General features: G+C 39.1%; 1 protein-coding gene across 2 annotated transcripts in view; it reads left to right on the top strand.

Moving 5' to 3' along the window:
- Nucleotides 1-8,513, top strand: part of LOC103475860 (vasorin-like) — a 28,268-nt gene extending 19,755 nt beyond the window's left edge. Inside the window, exons 2-3 of one of the 2 annotated variants that reach the window (XM_008427907.2) lie at nt 2,707-2,760; nt 3,702-8,513. In XM_008427907.2, the coding sequence (XP_008426129.1) occupies nt 3,722-5,830 (2,109 nt within the window). In that variant the 5' untranslated portion in view covers nt 2,707-2,760; nt 3,702-3,721 and the 3' untranslated portion in view covers nt 5,831-8,513. The remainder of the gene's footprint in view (nt 1-2,706; nt 2,761-3,701) is intronic. The other variant, XM_008427825.2, reaches the window with a different exon arrangement.
- Nucleotides 8,514-21,985: the final 13,472 nt, after the last annotated feature.

Genomic DNA, 21,985 nt, shown 5'->3' with positions numbered 1-21,985 from the left:
CTTCAAAGACCTGGTGTTTTAACAGGTCATCAAAAACAAGACGGGTATTATCTAAATGGTTCTGTCTACTCATCTATTGTAATGGAAATGCTGGTCAGACGGTTAGCACATAATCCACAGATTAGCTTGTATCATGTACGAGCTAATCCCTGCCAACTGTCAAGCCTCATGGTGAAACTTGATTTTCCTTTTCTTTCAGCCAGTGCACAGCAACAGGAGGGGGAGGGGAAGCACAGGATTACTCCATACTTCATAATATTCCAACATTTAAATGATAAATTGTCTCTGTTTTAGCTATACGACTACAATATGAGAATTGTAAGTCAACTGTGAGTTCAGTGTGCTTGGCGCACACATACCTCTGTGTTCAAACATTCCTGTGCAACAGCACACGTTTCCTGCTCGCACTTTGATTCCTCACACACCACTTGCACACTAAGAGTTTTAGGAAGATTGAAGTTGTGAAACAGATTTGACTGGTAAGCTTTTCAGGCATGAGGTAACAGGATATTTCACTTTGGAAATTTGGTACCAATAACTCAAGTCCCTGTTTCATTCTGAAAGAAAATGAAGTAACCTCCCAGTAAACTCTCTTAACACAATTTATGATCCCAGCTTTGCTTCTTTGTCTCCGGCTCTCAGTTCTTCACCTTTTGCCTTCCTTTACTGGTGAAGCCTTTATTGTCTGATTTGAGGATTTCTTCTAGTGATTTAAAGGTGCTGTAAAGTGACGTCACTCACTTAGTCGCTTGATGTGACTTTCATAATCTTTGTAATGCTGGCTGGCTTAAAACCCTGTTCTTGGCAGGATATCTGCCGTTAGCTGTCCCGTATCCTGTAGCAAACCACACACAGTTGGAGTCTTCATTAAAGAGGCAGTATTATGTAAAATAAACTTTCTTTTTTGAGCTTTACATTATGTTATAATTTTGTTCCCTAAAGGAGTAATACTCCTTTGCAGAGTATTACTTTGATTCTTTCATGCATGATTGAGAAATYCCTTAATCTCCCATGGCAACCATTCAGCTGTGCAAAACGCTTGGGTGGACCTAGCTCCGCCTTCAAGGTGTAGCTCCTCCCCAGAGTTGCAGTTTCCAATGTACCGAGCATCTGCCTCACAGAGCAACCTTCCCTTGTCAGCTCCTTCAGACTAGCCAGCAGCAATTAGCAAACAGCTGGTGTATCTGCTGAGCTCATTATACAAGCTACTTCTTAGTCTAACGCTGGTGAAAATGTTGTTAAAGGCTTAATGAAGGAGCCATGTTTTGATGACTTCCTAAAGGCGGAGTTTCAGAAAGAGCAAGATTCTCTTAAAGAGACAGAAGCCCAATTACAAGGCGTTAAATTATAAAGTCAAATTTCATTTAAGTCCTATTTGACATGCACAGCATTTTTAGAACAACTGAAGTTAAAATAGTTAGTTGATTGTGCTATGAAAAGGCACTATGTGCCTGGAAAACACAGAACACTGCTCCTTTACAGAAAGATAGTAGAGAAACACAGATGGAGACTTCATTCTCTGTTCTCCCACTATCTCTGTCTTATCACAAGGGGAGGATGAAGGTTTATGTGGGTCTCTCTTCTGTCTCACAGTGACCGATTGCTGCAGTGAACTGTGGCTAACAGAATCCAGCTGTGTAATGGACTGAGTTTATTCATGTGCTCGTGGAAACATATGCAGTAATATGTGTTTGAGGGGTATGGGTTGAAAGACCCCAAGTCCCCTGCTGCTGAACCAGGGGACGTGTCCAAACAGCTCCTTGAGATGTATGTTTATACCGTGTGGTTTTGTGCATCTTTTTGTTGATTTGCAGGTTCTAGAAGTTCATTGGTCTCCTTATTGTTGTTGAGAACATAATTCATTTATGTTGCAAATGAAAAGTGTATTATTTATACTGCTGTGATCTCTTTGTGAATTTGAAATTTGTCACAATTAATTTGGGATCTTTGGGGAAAAAAAAGATTTGATTTGCAAGTTTCTGGTGCATGTGTCAATAATTTAGACAAATATCATTATTAACTTATTTCTGTAATTCTGCTTGTGTGGTAGAAAAAGCAACATGGATAACTGTTCCACTGTCAAGAACATACTCAGGTTGTTGTGTTGATTCTTTCATGCATATTTGAGAACTCCTTCAATCGCTGGTGGCCGTTAGTGGCTTGTCGACGTGTTGTGACGTGTCGGCAAGAGCCGGAGCTTCTTAAAGAGGCAAAGGCCAAATTTCAAGGCGTTTAAATTGCAAAGTCACATTTTTTAAAGTTATATTTGGGTTATAAAATGACTTGGTGTTCCTAGAAAATACATGATATTTTCCATTTAAGCATCTGTTATCACAAATTTTCACTGACTTACACAGAGCAAACGCCTTGAAATAATTGGTCAGTCGAAACTCTTGTTAATCCCGCTCTATTGCTGTCAAACAAAAAAAATCTCAGAGTTTGTAGTGACTCTACTCAAGTCCTGGAGACAAAATGCTCTGGCTGTCATTGCTAAAATGGACCTAAAATCATGTTATTAATGTCACATCATTTTCCATGACACTAATTTTATACATTTCTCTACATTTACACTTTTTGGCTTTAATATTCCACTAAGTCTCATAACATGCTGTCCCAGTTTCTCCTCTTGCTCTTCCTGTTTTGATACTAAACACACAATTATATTTCCTCTCCTTTCCTGTCATCAAATTACTTGCTGTGTGCCAGAAGGACTCTGGGATCCTGAAATGACTGGCAAGCAGCTCTAATGTTTCGTAAACAGTAAGTGACAGCACATAGTGAAAGTCTTGTTATCTGGATTTATTTTCATCCCAGCTTAGAGCTCTCATCTGGTCTGAAACCAAAGAGCTGCTAGTTTGATTCAGAAAGTGAAAGTAACAGCATGATGTGGTGGTCAAGAAAGTACAAATGCTTTGGTTTTCGTCTAAATTCTGGCATTTTAGACGTAATTATCAAGCAATCAATTGATCAGTTCTTATTTATTAAGCTTTTTTCAGAAATTGCGAGAATAAACACCAGGATAAACACAGAAGGCGAATTAAAACAATTGGCAAAAAAAAAAAGAAAATAGGATCAAAACAGAAAAGGGGAAAAATATGAGTTGACATGCAATGGTTAGAAGTACCGAGGAAATAATTGCATTAATGATCGTGAGGAGACACTGAATTACTAAAGGCATAGGCTCTGGTATGTTCAACGTTTACAGAAGTAGGAAAGTAAGTGTAAGAAATGAAATAATTTAAAATCAATAGCAGACAATAGCTGTGTGACACAATTGTTGGAACCAGTTTAATTTAGACAGAGGGCAGAGTCCTTGACCCATAGACTTGGGTTTAGGCTTCTGGACAAACTAAAAGTACAAAAATCTCCTAAATATAATAACGTTTACAAGACCATATAAGCTATATCACACACTTGCAATTTCTTAAGTCAGTCAGCTTCACCAGAAAATTATTGTACATTTGTTTGCAGAATATTTCCTGCAAACCTATTTTGATCAAATTTATCCAACAATTAGCTGAGTGAGTCTCCAACAATGAGCAGAAGTCTGCATTTTACCTTGTTGGGTCTACGGGCTGTACCTAAAGTTAAAAATGTGGACAGGAAACCATTCACACATCATTTTAAAATGTCTTTTAAATATGACCAGCTCAACTAGCAAATCAAAAATAACCTTTTTCTTCCTGCTTTCTGTTTTTCAGAGCGCTGGGCTGTTGTCATCATGTTGCTCTACATCGTTTGCTTCCTGCTGGCCTCTGAAGTGGTGTTCTCCACTGACTGCCCAGAGTTATGTTCCTGCAACTCCCCAAACTCAGTGTTTTGCATTTACAGGCGGTCCAGCACTGTACCCCGTGTCCCTGTCTCCACCCAGCATCTATACATCTTTCAGAACGATATTGAAACCTTGACCCAAGATGACTTCAAAGACATTGTCAAGCTGGTGTCACTGGACCTGAGCCAGAATAAGTTAGCAGAAATTCCTGACATGGCTTTTAAGTCGCTGTCGAAATTGAAGAACTTGGACCTTTCTGCTAACCACATAACACACATTTCCAAAGACAGCTTCTCGGGATTGGTCCAGCTAGAGAGGCTGTATCTCCATGGAAACCTCATTCAGAGCATTCATTGGGAAGCTTTTGAAGGTTTAGAGATGCTGTTGGAGTTGAAGCTGCAAGGAAATGAGCTCACCTCACTGCCTTTTCTCAATTTCCCCAGACTACTTCTTTTGGACCTCAGTGACAATAAACTCCCACCCTTGGAGCATTCACATCTTCATACTCCCCATCTAGAAGCTCTGAAATTGTCCTCATTAGGGCTTCCGTCATTGGATGAAAATCTTGTAGCCTCCCTGAGAAACCTTCATGAACTTGACTTGTCAATGAATCAGTTAAAGGAAGTCCCCCAAGCCCTGAAGCAGGAATCTCTCAAGGGGCTTACGAAACTAAGCCTGGCTGCTAACCCACTTTTTGAGCTGAGGGTGAGTGACTTTCAGCAACTGGTTGCACTTCAAGAACTGGATCTAAGTGGAGTTAATCTCCAGGGATTTCCTGAAGGTTTCTTTGAAAGCTTCTCAAAGTTGACACAACTGACCGTAGCCGAGAACCCCTTCAACTGTCTCTGTCCACTGGCCTGGTTCCCTGTCTGGCTAAAAGAAAAGGAAGTCAATTTGAAGCGACCAGAGGAAACCAGATGCCATTTCCCTCTCGTTAATGCTGGGAAGACACTTTCAGCATTAGAGCACAACGACTTTGGATGTCCACTAACCACAACAGAATCTGTTGACTCCCCTGTAGAAAACACTCCTGTTCCCCAAATCCCTACCACCTCTCCAGAAACCGCCCATACTAATGCTATCCCTCCCCCTCTACCATCTAGTGATGAAACGTTTTCCTCCATAACAGACGACCCATCCTTCGGATCAGATCCTCCAGTGTCTCCTAGCTCTACCGTTGTGGAAAACGAGTTACATTTCTGCCCACAAAACATCTGCTTGAATGGAGGGACTTGCTATTTTGACCCAAATGGCCTACTCAACTGTTTGTGTTCTTTGGGATCATCTGGAGACTACTGTGAAATTCCCGAGGTCCCACAGAAATCTGAAACAGAGGTCTCTGTGGTGACTTCAGCAATGCCAGATAAACTAGATGCGATCAGCTCACGGGAGGTAACATCCACATCAATACTCCTTGACCTGCACCACTTCATCGAGACACGGCCTAACATTCGTGGCATCAGGCTGACCTATCGTAACCTTTCAGGCCCTGACCGTCGCCCTCACATGCTGAGTTTGCCAACATACTACCCTGTATACACTTTGCGTGGTTTGAACCCAAACTGTACCTACTTGGTCTGTGTCAGTCCCCTTGGAGAAAAGATCATTTATAAGGGTAACAGCTCTGTAGAACTGGGTCCCTGTACAGAGGCTCGCACTAGTCCTACTATCTTTGTAGAACATTTGGTAGATCCAGACACCCCTATGACAAAGAATCTCATTGCAGCGCTGGCAGTCCTAGCATTAGTCCTGGTGTTGGTTTTGGTGGCTGGTACAATCATCTGTGTACAGAAGAAAAGGCAGGCGAATTCAGAAATGGAGCTGGAGCTGGGCTCAACGGATCCTGAGGCAATAGACTTGGAGGGTAAAAAGGTTCATCTAGAGAACGGAGTCAGTGGTACACTACCTCTCAAACAGCCCGAGGCAGATCGTTGCCAGACCCCACAACTGCCCCCATTACTGCAACAAAATGGCAGGATGGACTATGAAGCACCCTTGATGCAAGGACACTGTCCATCAAATAACAATCAAGCAACACTGAAGCCGTCTTATTTCTAACCCTAAGCAGAGTTTCCGTTGGGACGTTCTGAACCTGCTACGTCTCTCTTAGTCTCAGATGTCCACTATTGGAGATAGGGCACTTACTGTCCTCTGTTGTGCACATGATGAAATAACATACCAGATTATATATTTAAGAGACTCAAAACAATGGGATTTCAGATCACAGCATATTCAAAATGTGCTTAACCACTATGGGACAATGAAGAAGACGTAATTGAAATTCAGTGAACAGGGAGTGGCAGTGGAACATCTAATCCAATCAATAAATCAAGTGCAATCAATTAGAAGGGTCTTCGTAGTGGACAGTGCCTGCTAGTGACCTACTATAACTGTGTACTATTTTTCTTTGCTTATAATAAAGAGAAAGACTTTAATCTTGTTGCTGGATATGGGAATCCTGAAACTGAAAAAAGTGCCTTGAACTGGAGATGTGCCAGAGGTTTAAAGACATGAAGATTTTTGAATCATAAATTTTTATGTTAATGGACTTTCAAGTACCTGCAAGGGATTGAAAAAAAAGTTGCACTGAAAACTACACTTGTTTCTTTTGTGATGACTGCTACAAAGCGAAGATTTGGAGAAGCAACAACAAAGTTATGTTTGGAAACTTTGCAAATCGTTACAGACCATAACCGCTGTTCAAAGTCTGGATTCAAGTGTTGACATCATCTGATGTGAGGACAAAACAAATCTCGCAAACACAGATTTGGGATTCTGCAGTTTCTCCAGAACCACCACAGTTTCCTACATGGCAGAGCCTTCAGCTTCTCTGGAATTAAATTTACTGTGAAATGGACTTTATTTGTATTATTCTGTGCCGTTACAGAGAGGCTGTTTTACCAGTTGGTTTTCTGCATTTTTTGTGAATTTTTACTGTCTTTTTTGTAAATAGTCATTTAGTATTAATATTGTTGAGAGATGAAGCAATGGTTGTTTCTGCTCAAAGGGCATAATGTCATCATGTCTCATCATGCCAACTTTTCCTCTTTATCTTTGTTCAGCTCAAGATAGCTTCACTAAATTCTATGTCCAGAATCGAGAAAATCAGTTCTGGAAAAACAAAGAGCAGAAATATGATCATGTTAAGTTTGAAACAGAAAACCTGGACTTCAGTGCATAATGCAATGTACATCCAGGACATTAGTGATGCTATCAAAAGTTCCCGGCTCAAATTTAAGTTTATCAAAAAGATTTATAAAGGTAATTTATCCAGTGAAGGGGAAGAAATCAGGAGAAATATGGTAACTTTAAAACTTCACATTAAGTCAATGTGAGTTTTTATAAATGGTGGGTCAAATTATTGTAGGGGAGTTACTCAAGTGACTCCCTATTAGGTTTTCAGCAAACCCCAGTGAAGTAGGTCCTAAAAAAATGGGCTGTTAAAGCAAAACCATTACAAGAGGAAAACCTTCATCACCATGTAGAGCCGAGCTGAGCCACGCTGAGTAGCCATTGGTGAACACACCCACACTTTCAGCAGAGATTAACTTTATAGTTGTTATAAGGAGCATATCGTGTTTCCAAGTCAATTAGGCACTAACACATTCAACTGACATGTTCCCATTAAATAAATATTTTTATTGTAAAGTAACTGTCCTCCTGTGTACACCGATAGAGCACCAGGTGGCTCTTTATACACATTCCTGTTTTAAGAGAGGCTTTTTGTGTCAAAAAGTAACGCTAAAATTACTTGTTCACTGGAAAAGCAATGATTTGTGTTCATATTTTCAATCATTACCATAAAGTTTTTTGTTTTTTTTTTGTTTTTTTGCTGCTCAGAAATCTGACATTTGGCCTTTAAAAAAGATGTGTCATCATGGTTATTTTTACTGCTTGTCATTTTTGTTTACATCACTTAAAAGTTTCCTAAATTACATTTTGGGTAAAGATAAATACCAGTCTAATTCTCACAAGACCTTATCAAAGCACACCGGTAGCAATAAAACACAAACTTAAAAATGCTCATRAACATCCAAATTTAATGCAGAAAGAGAATTGTAATTAATACTATTAATATTTTTCTATTGAAGATGTTTAACATGTGTTTGTTTTCCATAGCCCCAAAGCCCCGACACAGCAAGAGCAGCTACTGTGATGTGCAGTGAGACTGTGACAAACGTTGGCTGTTTCTGTCATTCTTATTAATTTAATTTTCATGGCGGAAAAAAAAATTAATGAGAGCAATTATGTGTTTTTAAAGCGATGTCATTGTGAAAACGTTAAAGAGTCGCGTTGTGATTTTGGATACATATAGAAGGTTTTTTATTTCATCCCACGTCACACTGTATAAACTGTATGTGAAGAAACATCAACTCCATTGGAGTTAAATTTATCAAAAACCATTATTACTTTTTAAAAAATGTTGTCTATTTGTTCATTTTTCTGTGTCTTTTTATATATATATATAAATCAAGACCATCCATCACCAGCTTTGTCTTCCTGTTCTCTTTTTAATAGTTTTACAAAATATGTAACTGGAAGATTCTCCATATTTCTTTGGCCAGTGAAAATAGCAGGTTATGTTTGTAATATTTTTTTACACATGCTTTTTAACACTACCTTCCCAGTTTGTTTAGGGAAACTTGTCTTTGTTTGTTTGTTAGTTTCACTTGTAGCATTTCTGTATATATTTTACCAATGCTGAGAACAGAACAGTATTAAAATGACTTATTATTGTTATCATCTGTGTTGTTTGGTCATTGATGCACTTTTACTCACGTGTTTAATGACTTAGCGGTGGATTTAAGAGTTTACATGAGATCGTTGTTTGGTTTGTGGCTAGAACACAAATCTAACATACACATCAAATATTAGTGCCTTTTCATTGTAAACTATAATTTTAGGCAGGGGAGTTTTTTCACAGTTCATCTGTCTCACCATGTCACGACATGGTGACAGTTTCAACACTTTTTTATAAAACTTACGTACTGCAGCTTAACAATCTGACCTATTATGTGCATTGAAAAGTGATGAACTAATTCACTATTTGTGATACAAAGCAGTCAAATTGGGGCTTCTTGTAATTTGCATCACAATAATATTTACATGTTATAAAAAAAATAAAAAAATTAAGGACTTCTAATTCTACCAACCCGACCCCAATGGATGCTTTGTACGTACAAAAGGTGAAACTTATTTGCTAAGGCTACTGGCTCAAAAAGAGAACAAATTCCCACTTTACAGTCTGTCATCCTCATCAGCCTCTCAATGTGATTTTTATTTAGAGACGTTGTTCCACATGGACGGCTGCCAGCTGCCGAGAGAAAAGAGAAAGATGTGGGGAAAAAACACACACACACAAAAAAAAAAAACCGTGAAGAGAGCAAGGCTTGATTTATTTGAAAAATCTGGTTGCAATGGAAGCAGTCAAAACTTGCCATGGGTGGATGGATGGATTATTGGAAAGAGGAAAGAGGAATAAATGAATGGGTTGAAATCCAACGGCAGACAGATTCTTGGACTTGACGCCGGCTTAACTGGACCCTGCAAGTCACTAAAACCCCCCCAGGTTCAGAGTTAGCGTGCGTATGTAGCACGTAACATACGTCCATAAGGTCCACGTGTGAAGCATTTGTCTTGGAATATGTCATCGTTGGCCTACCTGCGTATTTTAAAACTAAACACGAGAAGCATGGATGTTTTTCAAGCACATTAAACATGACTATTAATCCTTGAAAACATTTTTATTCAGCAAGAAGTGAGTGTTGCACAAAACTGAAGAGAATTTACACAGAGACATTGGAAAATTGTGAAATATTGAACTTACTGTGATACATTCACAGTTTTCTTCCCCCCAAAGAAACATTTGACAGGTTACTGATGTGATGTTGCTTTAATCGACTTGCATCAAGAAAAGCAACTACACCACGTCACCGTTTTGCTGCTTCTAACAACATAATATTAAAAACACTGTGAAACCAGCTTACGTTGTCGAATGGGTCTCCAGGCCTGTGCGACCTTTAAGTGCAATGAAGTACAGAAAGACGCAATAAATATCAAGAAGCAGAGGGCTTGAGAGAGATGTCCGAATGAAGTTTATTTTGAGCTTAGTAGCTTGTAAAAAGAAAAATACCAAAGAAAAATCGGGTCTCTGTCGAAAGAGGGAAAAACAAATCGAGAAGGAATGAAATTAATTGCAGCAATATTTTGAAGTGATTCAATCATGAAATAATGTGATTGGTACGTCCTCCAGTGGATGAAATCTACAAACCTCGCCACCGGGATCGGTGAGACTGGATTCCATTAAGACTGGATTCCATTAAGAACGAACAATGCAGGAAAGTTGATTCCTCAAGTAACTTTTTAGAAAATCCAGCTGGTTTTCTTCTTTTTATTTGGTCTAATTTAGCAGGTCTGATTCAAGGTTCGATGTGTTACGTCAAGTTAATTTGTACAGCACATTTCAAAAATAAGGCAGGTCGAAGTGCTTTACATCAGATATCTTCATAATACATCAGTGCTTCATATAATACAGTTATACATTATGAAGCAGACCTGTGAGGACACTTGCAGTAATCATTGCAACTAACGATAAACCTCTGGATGAGTTTCTGTAGATCTTGCTGGGACATTTGTCCTTTAAGTCTGGAAATGTTCTTCAGGTGATAAAAGGCCGACTTTGTAACTGTCTTTATGTGACTCTGAAGGTTCAGGTCAGAGTCAATCATCGGCCATTTTGGGCTTGATTGCTGGTTTCTATCTGCAATAACGGAAGCTGAGCACTGACTCCAGTTCGTTCCTCTTTGGGTCCAAAAATAAAAAGTTCAGTTTTGTTTCTGTTCAGTTGAAGAAAGTTATGACTCATCCACACATTAACTTAATGTCAGAAGAAATGCACCACCGTGACTGTAGAGCTGTGTACGTTGTGCTTTTCAGAGTTGGTATTCTTCATGTCCCATGCTTCATGGGAATCTGAACGAGATCATCATCATCATTAAACATTTACAGTAAAATTCATGATAATTCTTCTGGATGCTAATGAACACTGTAATAGTCACAAATGTCAGCCGCAAATGTAGCCCTAATCCTAACCCTACTCTGTCAAGTTTTTGACAAATATTTCAATGTTAACCCTTTCATGCATGAATTATGATCCTTTGTGTCAGGATTTTCTTCCAATTGTTTTTTGACTTTCTTAAGGTATATAAAAGGTAGGAAAGAATTTTTTTTTTTTTTTAAGGTGATCTATTGTAATTTTCTCCAAATACAAAGTTGTTATTTGAAAAATCCATCAGTAGTAATGTTCTTTAGGGGTTATCTGATGTCACAATATTTTTTTTACCTGCCAGAGTTGTCTACAGGGACCGGGTCGGTCAGCGTGCTTTTTTTGTCTGTCGGCCATATTGGATTTAACAAAAATAATGTCTTTCATTTGCAGCTGATGGCCAGTAGTTGATAATGTATTTTATGATGCATTGGTGTCCACTTCAGTGGTCTGTGTGCATTTATAACATAAAAATCCACAAGAAGCACAAGAAAATGGCTTTTAGATGACTGTCCACTGTAGTGACCACTCTGCATGAAAGGGTTAAAATGACACCCCATTTAAAAAAAAAACCTTGGATATTTTCACTGCCTCTTCACAGAGTTCCTTCACTCTTCATTTTCTTTGAACGGCTTCCTCTGAACTTTATGTTGTAATCTCAGATTACGCTAAAACACATAAAAGACTAGCACAAAAAAAAGAAATAAAACAGAATTGTCCTTCTTGTCTTACTGACTTGTTTTGCTTTTATGCCAAATGAAAGACCTAAAAGAACGCAATTGATGTTAACTTTGTAGGTCCGTGCAAAACGTTTTCCCACGCTGTCTCGTTTAGCAGCTCTTATTTCTCACTTTCATGAGAGGAAAAAAAAAAATCTAATTTGGAAATGGTTGTTCTAAAATGCACATTAATTAAATGATCTGTAATTGCTGTTCATCTCTTCGTGCAGCCCTGTGGAGTCGTCTTACCCAGAGACCTTAATGATTTCCATCCTCTGTGAGGCAGAAGTTGGAGCAAGCCCACCCAAGATTTCACTCTTTTTTTTCTATCTCTCAGATAATGACTGCTATTTTTTAGGTATGCTAACCAGAATTTGTTTCATTTCTGTTGCAAATAGCAGTGAAGGTTAAATTTGAATGACACTTAAAGCGTAAAAGGGAATAGTTTTAAAAAAAGAAGCAAATTTGACAATTTTGTCATTGATTTCAATAGGCTTAATGCTGCTTTTTTATTTTACAAAAATGTTTTTTTAAACCTTTTTTAATAACTACCACCATGTCGTGACAGCGTAATATGAGTCAGATAATCTGCGAAAAGATTAATTTCCTCCAGCTCCTCCTTGAGCTACTGCTGAAACAACCAATCAGAGCCAGGAGGCGGGTCTTAATTTGGTCAATCTCATGTACTCACTGCTAAACTTGCTAATAGCAGAGAAAACTGTTCATATCCCATCATTGGTGGCTGGCAGAGCACTAGAGTGATTGACAGCACCAAGACCCGCCTCCTGACTCTGATTGGTTGTTTCTGACTGAGCGCTTTATCTCTGCAGTTAGTATTGGGAGATATTTCTCCAGACTGATATTTTTTCCCCACAGATCATCTGTCTTATGCTGTCATGACTCAGTGATAATTTCAACAACTATGTTAAAAAAAAACTAAGAAAACCCCCCTAATTTTTTAAAAGTAAAAGTTACATACTGCAGCTTTACAATAAATATCATGCCTAATTTTTCACAACTATGCTTCCTTTTAATTTTAGTTTATGAATACAAAAACTTGTACAAGCCTAAAAAGAAAAGATGGAACGAGGAGGTGAGCGGAGGAGCAGCGAAACGTTTGGGGTTTTTTGGAGCAGCAGCAGTTAATCGGCTCTGTTGTCTTTGCGGCTCAGCAGCAGAGCCTCGGGGTCGGGCGGGGTCATGTTGTGATAGGAGACGACTGCACAGAGCGGGGATTATTTTACGTCAGCCAGCATTTTCAGTCCTCCGGTGTAAAAACAGCCAGATCATACAGGAGGGAATTATTTGGATGTAAACGACGTAAATGCCTGAATCATCAATAAAAAGGTTCAACAAAAAGATTTGGGGAGGATAAAAAGCTGATTTCAGACCAGTTTAGTCAAAAAGACGGACATCTTTTAAAAATATGTTTGTATTTGAATTTGTCCTGTTCTTTTAGAATATCACCTTAATTATAAGTGTAGCTGAAGATATGTTTGAAGTTTAGCTCTTTTTGTGCATCTATCAGGAGACAAATGTGGATAAACACACTTGGGCTTCACTTGCATAAAATCTTGCATTTTTCTCTCCCGTTCAGAAGAGTGGCGACGAGGAATGGGGCTCTGCCTCATGACGTATTTATAAAAAGAAAGCAGAAGTTTCCACATTGACAGTACAAAGAAACACTTCTAACAGAGATAGCTCTGTGCTGACGGAATATCTCTGAGTTAGAATAGGAATGGAGTTTAGGTTGTATACAATAATAATAATAATAATAATAATAATAATAATAATAATAATAATAATAATAATAATAATAATAATAATAATAATAATAATAATAATAAATCAGTGTCTTGTAATAAGCAGTAAAACCCTGACTGGTACTGTACTCATTTTTTGAAATAGATATTATGTAATTAAGAAAAAAATAATTGGCCGTTAAATGTAAAAGATAGAATTAAACCAATCAGAATGTTTAAAAAAAAAAAGAAATCCTCTCATTCCTCCATAAAATCATTCTGTAATTCTTTCATATTTCTTTTTGACAAACATGTAGTTTATGTCCACATTTTTTACTTTTCAGTATAAATGAGTTTTACTCCGCCTCAACCAGCTACCTCTTTGAACACTTGACTGCTGCAGGCCCGTTTTTCTCACCCCGACCTTTTGCCTCTCTGACACGTGACCTTTGACCCCTGCAGGAACAGGCCGTGACCAGCCTCTTCATGCCCACTCACACAAGCCAGGCTCTGTTTGGAGCGTCGCTCTATTTCGGGCTCCACGTCGTTGTCGGCTTTCGTTACGTGGCTCCTCTCTTTCCCCCGAAGACGTTTCTGCCTTCGCTGGTTTCAATTTGCTCCCCGCTCCAGTCAGCATGTTTCAATTTCATTTTACGAGACTTTCTCTAAATCAGTCTTATCCTTTTGTCTCTTAGGCCAGACTGCAGCACCGGAGGCTGCGTCCAAGGGAATTTCTGGCATGATTTTATTCAGAATTATTTATAGACGTTATCTTTCCGCGCTCCACCGAGCGAACAAACATCTTTTAAGCGTCCCCGTCGGGCTTTCTCCACCTTTCCCGTCGTCAAACTGATGCCGGTGGAGTTGTTGAATTGCTTCCCATAACAAAGAGCCCAGTTTTATTATTGTTGTTGTGTGTTTTTCTTGTTTTGTTTTCAGGACATGTGGGAAGCAGGTTTCAACACAGAGCAGTGAGACGGAAAACAGGGAAGAGGAGATGAAAATGTATGAGGAGAAATCTGGACCCGTTTGTTCTTTTTATGACCAGGTGTTTGTTTGTGTTAAACCTTTGTAATTGTTGGTAACTTTGCATGATGGAAACATAATATAACAATAGCATTTTTTGGGTTATTATTTGAAAGAATAGCTTTTGGGGTTATTTTTTTACTAGTACTTTTTGTACTAGTAAAACAAAAAACAAAACAAAAAAAAAAGGATTTCCTGTCCAAAGTCTTATTTGCGATTAATCCTGCCATGATGAATAGTCTCAGTAATTGTTGCTGTTTTGACATCATTATCCAGGGCTGTATCGATAACGGCCTAATGCTTCACGTCATGTTTTCAACTTGTAGCAATGCAAGGTTAATTTTGATGAATTTTTGATGAAATTAACCTGAAAATTAAAATTTAACCTGAACTGAACATGAAAGTAACTGAGGAGGAAATAAAAAAATAACCACGGCGAAAACGAAGACTGAAGGAAAAGCAAGAATAAACTAAGAAGCTGAATAAGCTGAGCATAAAACAATCAAGGAAATAATCAAAAGTGCAAACACACCCAAGCAACAACAGTTTTCTGCCTGCACCAATTAATATTGTTATTCCAAATGGAAATCCTTCTCTGTTTTTTTTATTTTTTTTTAGGTATTTTGCCTTCTGGAGTTACTCAACTAGCTTAAAAAAACATTGGAAATGCTGATTATGAGTGTTTTTTGTTTAGGTGTCCTAAGAGTTTTAGGGTTTCTGGTTCGATTTAGAATATTTGATGCGTTTCTACTGGAGCCGACAACGAAGTAAGCCTTACTATCACAGCTGGATCCAGATTTTTATGTCAAAATTGGTTAGAAGGATGTTTGAAGCTTAAATTTGAAACAGTTTAAAAACTCAAGGTCAAATCTACCTTTTAACGACGTATCCCCATTGACTGCATATGTCGTACATTAGGATTAGCTTGTTTAAACAGGAGACAGTCAGGCTGCTTTAAGTACTCTGGACTTTCCTGCTGTGTTTTTTCTTTTTTTTTTTTTTTTCACTGGGCATTCACCCTAATCCATATTTGTTTTGAACTCGGGGAGGATTTTTTTTTTTTGCGTTTTCACCGTGGTTTGGCCGCTCGTCTTTGCAGAACCCGTCCGTCTTTTCCTACCCAGCATGGTTTGGGGCTTCTCCTTCCCTGCCGATGGTAAGTGGAAGTGGGTGGGGAAGGGAAACTCGCTGAGTGACATTTTGGGCAAAGTTCAGGGGAATAAAAGCTCACCATGAATCACAGCTGAGACTGTATGCAGACTGTTTTGTAGTCCACTTTTAGTAGTTACCAAAAGAAAAATATCTGATTTTTCATACAGGGTGGAGTCCGTCTCGTGCGATATTTTATTACACTAAAACAGTTGCCTTTACTTTATTAGGATATGATTTTCTTCAGCTTCACCCGTTTTTTTGTGTGTTTTTTTTAACATCTGCACTTCAGTTCTGCTCATCTACTTAAAGCCTGTCGACTGACGGACACAAGTTCGTTTCCTCTGACATAAAACGATCTGCAAAATCCCCCAAAACGACGACGGAACCGCCCCTCGCAAATATGAGACTTTTTTTTTTTTCTTCCTTCCACAAAGAGACACAAAGACTTTGTATCTGTCTGCCTGGGAACGATTGTGATGAAATGTTTAATCTTGTTAGACTCTGTGCAGAAGAGACTCAGCTAGCAGGTGCAGTCTGCAGAGGGCATAATGAGTTTACCTCGGAGACCAAACACACAAGGTCAGCTATGTGAGAGAAACACACAGACTCTCCAGCGCTGAATGAAGACTCACTCTTGTTGAACTAGTTCTTTATCCGCTCCGTCGCTCACTGTGCACTGGAGGTTCATTAAATGATACAGAAATACATTTTAAAAAATGTTTTAGGAAATTTGTGTTTTTCTATGGAGCTAAATTGGTCCCATTAAAGCTTGTTTAAAAAAAAATGAAACTGAAGAAAATGAAAAAGATTTGAAACAGAAAAAAATGTTTGAAGAAAATAAGTTTGAAGCTGAAAAATTAGTTTGGAAGTGAGAAAACATTTGAGCCTGAAAAAAGTATTGAAACTGAAAATAAAGATAAATAAAGTTGAAAAATTATTTTGAAACCATCAACATAATGGAAAGAAAAAGATTTGAAATTGAAAAAAGCTTAAAACTGACAAAAAAAAAAATATTGAAAATGAAAGAAAAAAGTTTGAAACTGAAAAAAGTTTGAAAATGATAAATAATAAAGATTTGAAACTGAACAAAAAGGATGTCAACACACCAAACCGATATCAGTGGGAAAAATATATTTACAAATTTGCGAAGCATTTTCTCCTGTGGTCTCAAAGTAAAGCTGAAGATCCACCAGAACCAACAATTCAGCTCCATATTCTTATATACGTTCAGTTTGGATCAATTTCAGTGTTGATCCAAACAATGATCAAATTCAGAAAACAACGACCAACACTAAGACCAACTGACCACAGTGGAAACAATCAGTCAAGTAAAAGCCGAAGATCTCCGAGAGCGCCGAGTCATGCATGGCAGCATTAGTGGAGGTTCAGTGATCCGCGGCTCAGCTGCAACAATCTGTTGACAGGATAACCATCAGTTAAAGTCTACACACATTCAAGAGCGTTAAAAATAAAGACTGGAAGTTCCATAACAGCTCACCACAAACCATGTCGGAGACGCCGCGTATATAAGCGGAAGGAGAAACTCTGGACAGATGTACAGAGAAACTGAGAGAGCTGATGAGAAGACGGATGGAGGCAAACAGAGAGAAATCCTGGAAGATCTGAGAAAGAGGCTCACATTCCAAGATAATTATCATGTTATTCTGGATAAAGATAGTCAAGCACCGCCCCCTCATCCTCAGCTCCACTAGACTAGCGGCAGCAGCGATTAGCAAACACCTGGTGGAACTGCACGACTGCTGAGCTCATTTCATGAACCGCAGCGACCACAAGAACGACATGAATGGACGGCGAGGAGACGCACTGCTGGGATGATGCTCTGAAGAGGGGAGTGTCTGAAAGAGTAGGAGGTTCTTAAAGAGACAGAGGTCCAATTAAATACGGCTAATTTGCAAAGGCAAAGTTTTTTGAAGTTGTTTTTGATATGTACCACATTGTCATGACAACTGGAAGCAACGTGGTTACTTGACTGTGGCTTAAATCAAGAGCCTGGATAAGACTATAATACGCTCCCTTTAAACACACCCAGGGGTCCACAAAGCTTTATGGTTGTGCGCTTAAGGAAATTATGCGGATTTACACTTACTACAAACTCACATAAGCCTGGTCAAAGGTTTATGTGAGAAGCCCAGATCTGGATTAGACAGCAGCATGGTCAGGTGTCACAGTCAACACATGAGCATGTCCAGACCCCAACCCAGCCGGGAATTTGTGTCAAGACTGGAAAACTTGATGTTCACAGATGGTTTCTATCCGTTCTTACTAACCTTGAGCTTTATTTATTTATTTTTACACAGAAAAATGAACAACAGGTGGCTGTAAAACGTGTTTACCTGAACAACTGAATAATCACACAAGCTACAATTTTCACATTTTTATTAGCAAAACATTTTTTTCCTTCAACCTCACACTGACTTACATTTTCCTCCTTCTTGATCTTGTTCTTTTGTTTTTCCATCGTTACATGCGAGTTCCTCGACAATCCATGCTAATGTCTTCAAAGTCAAATATTGACCTTTTACGACCTTCAATAGAAGTTTATAGGCTTTTAAAGAATCAAGTCCTACAAGCCACCAGAATAATTAAAAACCAATCCAGGAAAACTGACTAACACGTGTGCTTCCCAATGATTTTTTTTTATCCATTTAATGGTTTTTATTTACTAAATGTTAGTCATATTTTAGCAAACGCCACACACGCGGTGCTAAGCACTGTGGGAAAATGTGAGCTTGCAGGTTAGAGACCGAATATTGGAGCTCAGCTCAGGTCATGTGGGACCTGCTGAGAGGAGATATGAAAGAGTTTCCTGCTGAGAAAATAGCAACATCCGTTATTAGCTGTCTCGATAGAAACCAGCCAGAGATGTTTCCGCTGCCAGCACCGAACTCACGGCAACGAGACGAACCTGCTTGAGGAGGCAGCAGGGCGTCGCTGCGGGCTGATCTTCCAGTTTAGATTCTGTTGACATTTTTTTAAAAAATACATAAATCCCAAAGTTTTTCTTATACGTTTTTGTGGACGTTTGTTTTACTTTTGCATTGGTCGTGTGTTGCAGGTTTATAAAATGGCTTCTGCATGAACAGCTGTGAATAATTTTTTTTTGGTTGGACTTGTTTTAATCTGCTCCGAAAGAGTCTGGGCCTCTACTTCCATTATCCAGGTTGAATTTCTTTTTGTTTCATCAAATCCTTCTGAGTTCTCTCTAATGCTCATGTAAGACACTGACGGCTAACAACAAACCCATAGAACCCCTTAAAAATAATAGTTAGATCGAATGTCACAGTGATTTTAAAGGTGAGTGTTGGAACAACACTAATGTAAAAGGTTGTGTTTTGGCTAGAATCCTATCAAAGTATCTTGAACTGCGACAAAAGGGGGGGAAAAAAAACTCACACTGCAAAAATAATGTTTCTAGTTTGAAACGTCTGAAGAAACACAAAATCTTCCCAGGCATGTTTTGTCAGGTTTCTGGTGCAAACATCTCACTACATCTGAAATAAGGAAAAATCAACCGAAAAGCAACTCATGAGTGAGATGAAAAAACTTGTTTTAAGTAAATAATTCTTGAAACAACGACTTAAAACAGCTATTTTTTTCCCCGTTATAAGTTATAATTTCCTGTATTCGAAAGCTGAAATGATTGATTTGATGAGAATATCTGAAATCTTTCAATTTACTTTCCTTTACTTTCCGTGCTGGCATATTTAACGCGCTCATGAAGTAAATTGAAGTAAATTGCTTGAAACTTTGGGGAAATAAAACACAGTCAGAGATTTGATCTCGATCTGCGGCAGACCAACTGGAGCTTAATGCGGCTGTAACGGTCTGCTTACAGCAAACGTTTCATGTATTCACGCTCAGACGCATCTTAATTACTGACACATAAAATATCTTAATAAGGACTCAGAGATAACACCAGTCACAAATGTGGGTGGCAAATTAGATGAGAAACCTCCACAGATATCCCGCTGTGAGACCAGGCTGCTTTTAAAAACGGCACAGCTACATTGTGGATTTATTTCAGAAGCAAAAGCAAAAACAAAGTTAAATATTTTGTGGTCAGAAATGTGTCCCCCCCCTCCCCCCCACACCCCCATTTACTACATTGAAAGTTAAACTTTTAAATCTACCTAAAAACGTTTTCAGTATATCTGGCATGCAGCTCAACCTCAGACTGGAAGGAGAAAAAACACATATTTTGAAATCTCAAAAGTCCTCATTGGATTTAGGTCTGGACTTTGACTAGGCCCATTAGCACGTTGACTGGCTTCGACCTAAACACTTCCACTATTTTTCTGTTTGAAGACGAAGCTCTCGTCTTGTTTGGTTTCCTCCAGGATTGCTCCGTCTTTGAGTCTCTGCTTCAGCTGAAGGAAACGATTCCCACAGCAAGATGCTGCCACCACCGTGTCTCACTGTGTTGACCTTGATCTTCACTGAGTTTTCCACCTCATATAACATTTTACATGTAGGTTCAACATGGTTAGTTTGAGTTTTGTTGAATTAAATCACCTTTATCCACATATTTGCCGTTTATCCTGCGTGACTTTTGGGAAACTACTAAAAACATTTCTTATTTTTCTTGTAGTACTTCTCAACGAAGGTCAACCAGTAGTTGTCCTGTTGACCGAGTCTCCCACCTTCATGATGCTGTTTGTTCTTCAATGCTCTCTAATAAACTGCTGCATTTATAGTGAGATCAAGTGGAACAAACTGTTTATTTAGGAGGTGACTCCTGAGGGCAGATTAGGTTTTATTAATTGATCTTTAAAGTAAGGGAGACGGATTACAAAGCCACAGCACTCTGGTCCAATTTTTATTGGGAAAATGTGAAAACTGTGAATCATGTTCCTTCTTACAATTACAAGCCTGATTTTCTTGGTTCATCACTTGATAACACCATAAAATACACGGCCTGACCACCACCTGGATTTAACTAAGCAAATAGGTACCAGCCTCCGATTGGATAATTACTGAACCGGTGATCACGTATCAGCTGGCAACAACTTATCCAACCCCAACGGGTGCAACGAGTTGCTCCTGATAGAAGCAACCTTGTTCAGGGGACAACAAATGGAAAAGGTATGTTTTATTTTCTAGCTCTTGGTTGGCCCACCCCTTTGTAATGCCGCCCTGGGCAAGTGCCACCGTTTGAGATTTTATTTCATTTGGATGTACCAATGTTTTGAAACATTTGGCACATAAAAATGTTTTATTATTTCAAACCAAACGTGTCTGAAGAGCCTCGGGTTGCCAGGTTGTTTTTACTCAGGAAGATTTAAAGGAAGTCATTTTATTTTTAAACATTCATTTAGAAACCTTCTTCTCTGTCCGTTCATTTCCTATGGATCTTGTGCGATGAGACGACAGTCACTCGTCAAAATTTTCGGATTAACCGCATGCGTTAACGTCGCACTGCTGCAGCCACCGTCCTGTCCTTTAGGTCGCCGTCCTCTCTTCAGGTCGGTCTCACAGCTCAGCTCAGAAACAAAACCAGCTCTCGCTCTTTTTGTGCCGCTCCATTTCTGTCCGAATTCGCTGACGCCACCGACCTGCCTGTCTTGTATGCTAGCACAGGCCCGGCCCCCCTGGTCACCCTAACCCGAATCTCCTCAAAAGAAGACAGTTGAACTCCCTTCCCATTTTAGTTTTTGAAGACATCCTCCCACTTCCCTCCAAACCCAAGACCAAGAAACTGATCCGCATTTCTCAGTCCAACCTAAACTTCTGCTCCTAAATCCACCAGTGAGATTAATCAGCTGGGTTTCAGCACCTAATCTCAGATCTGCTTTTCTCATCTGGTGTGTTGGTGACCCTCCCATCCCCTCCTCAGAGGTGCAGGCAGAGAGGCAGAGAGGCAGAGCGCTGACTGACGGCTGGAATTATGAATGCACAAAAACTCTGGCAACTTTTTCCTGCAAGTACCTCATAACTTTTTTCTTTTTCTTTTCTTTTAATCAAAACCATACCGGGGACTTGCCCCAGACTTTTCCACCGCGGCTCCTCCCGTACATGCTCGAGGAGGAATTAAAGCAGTGCCTTCTCTCGCTCTTTTTTTTTTTTAAACAGCGGAAAGTTTACACAAAGGAAAGCCTTTATCCCTGGAGCCTGACTCTCTCTTCTTTCCAAATACTTGCGAGATGAAATCAAACTCCCTTTTTGAAAATTACATTTCAAGTCCCCATCCTTCCTTCCTCCCCTTCCTCTCTCTCTCTCTCTCTCTCTCTCTCTCCCCGATCTGTAAACCTGTCCAGCTTTCCTCCTCTGCAGCATCAGCTGTTCTGTTGCAGGTCTTAATAAATGCTTTCTGGAGGTTTCATGGGAGAACGAAGCAGATGCTGCCAGACTAAATACAGGATCTAGGAATCAAAGTAAGATATAGTGAAGGTGTGTTCTTGATGGATATTTTTAAGAGTCGTCATGAAAGCTGGTTAAGCTTTTTATTTATTTATTTATTTTTTAATGTTGCCAATAAACAGCATTGCTATATTCAATATATATATATATA

Source organism: Poecilia reticulata, linkage group LG1 (genome assembly GCF_000633615.1).
Source record: "Poecilia reticulata strain Guanapo linkage group LG1, Guppy_female_1.0+MT, whole genome shotgun sequence".
In the NCBI taxonomy this organism is placed as follows: domain Eukaryota; kingdom Metazoa; phylum Chordata; class Actinopteri; order Cyprinodontiformes; family Poeciliidae; genus Poecilia; species Poecilia reticulata.
Note: the sequence above shows the minus strand (reverse complement) of the source record. Positions and strands in the feature narration are given on the sequence as shown.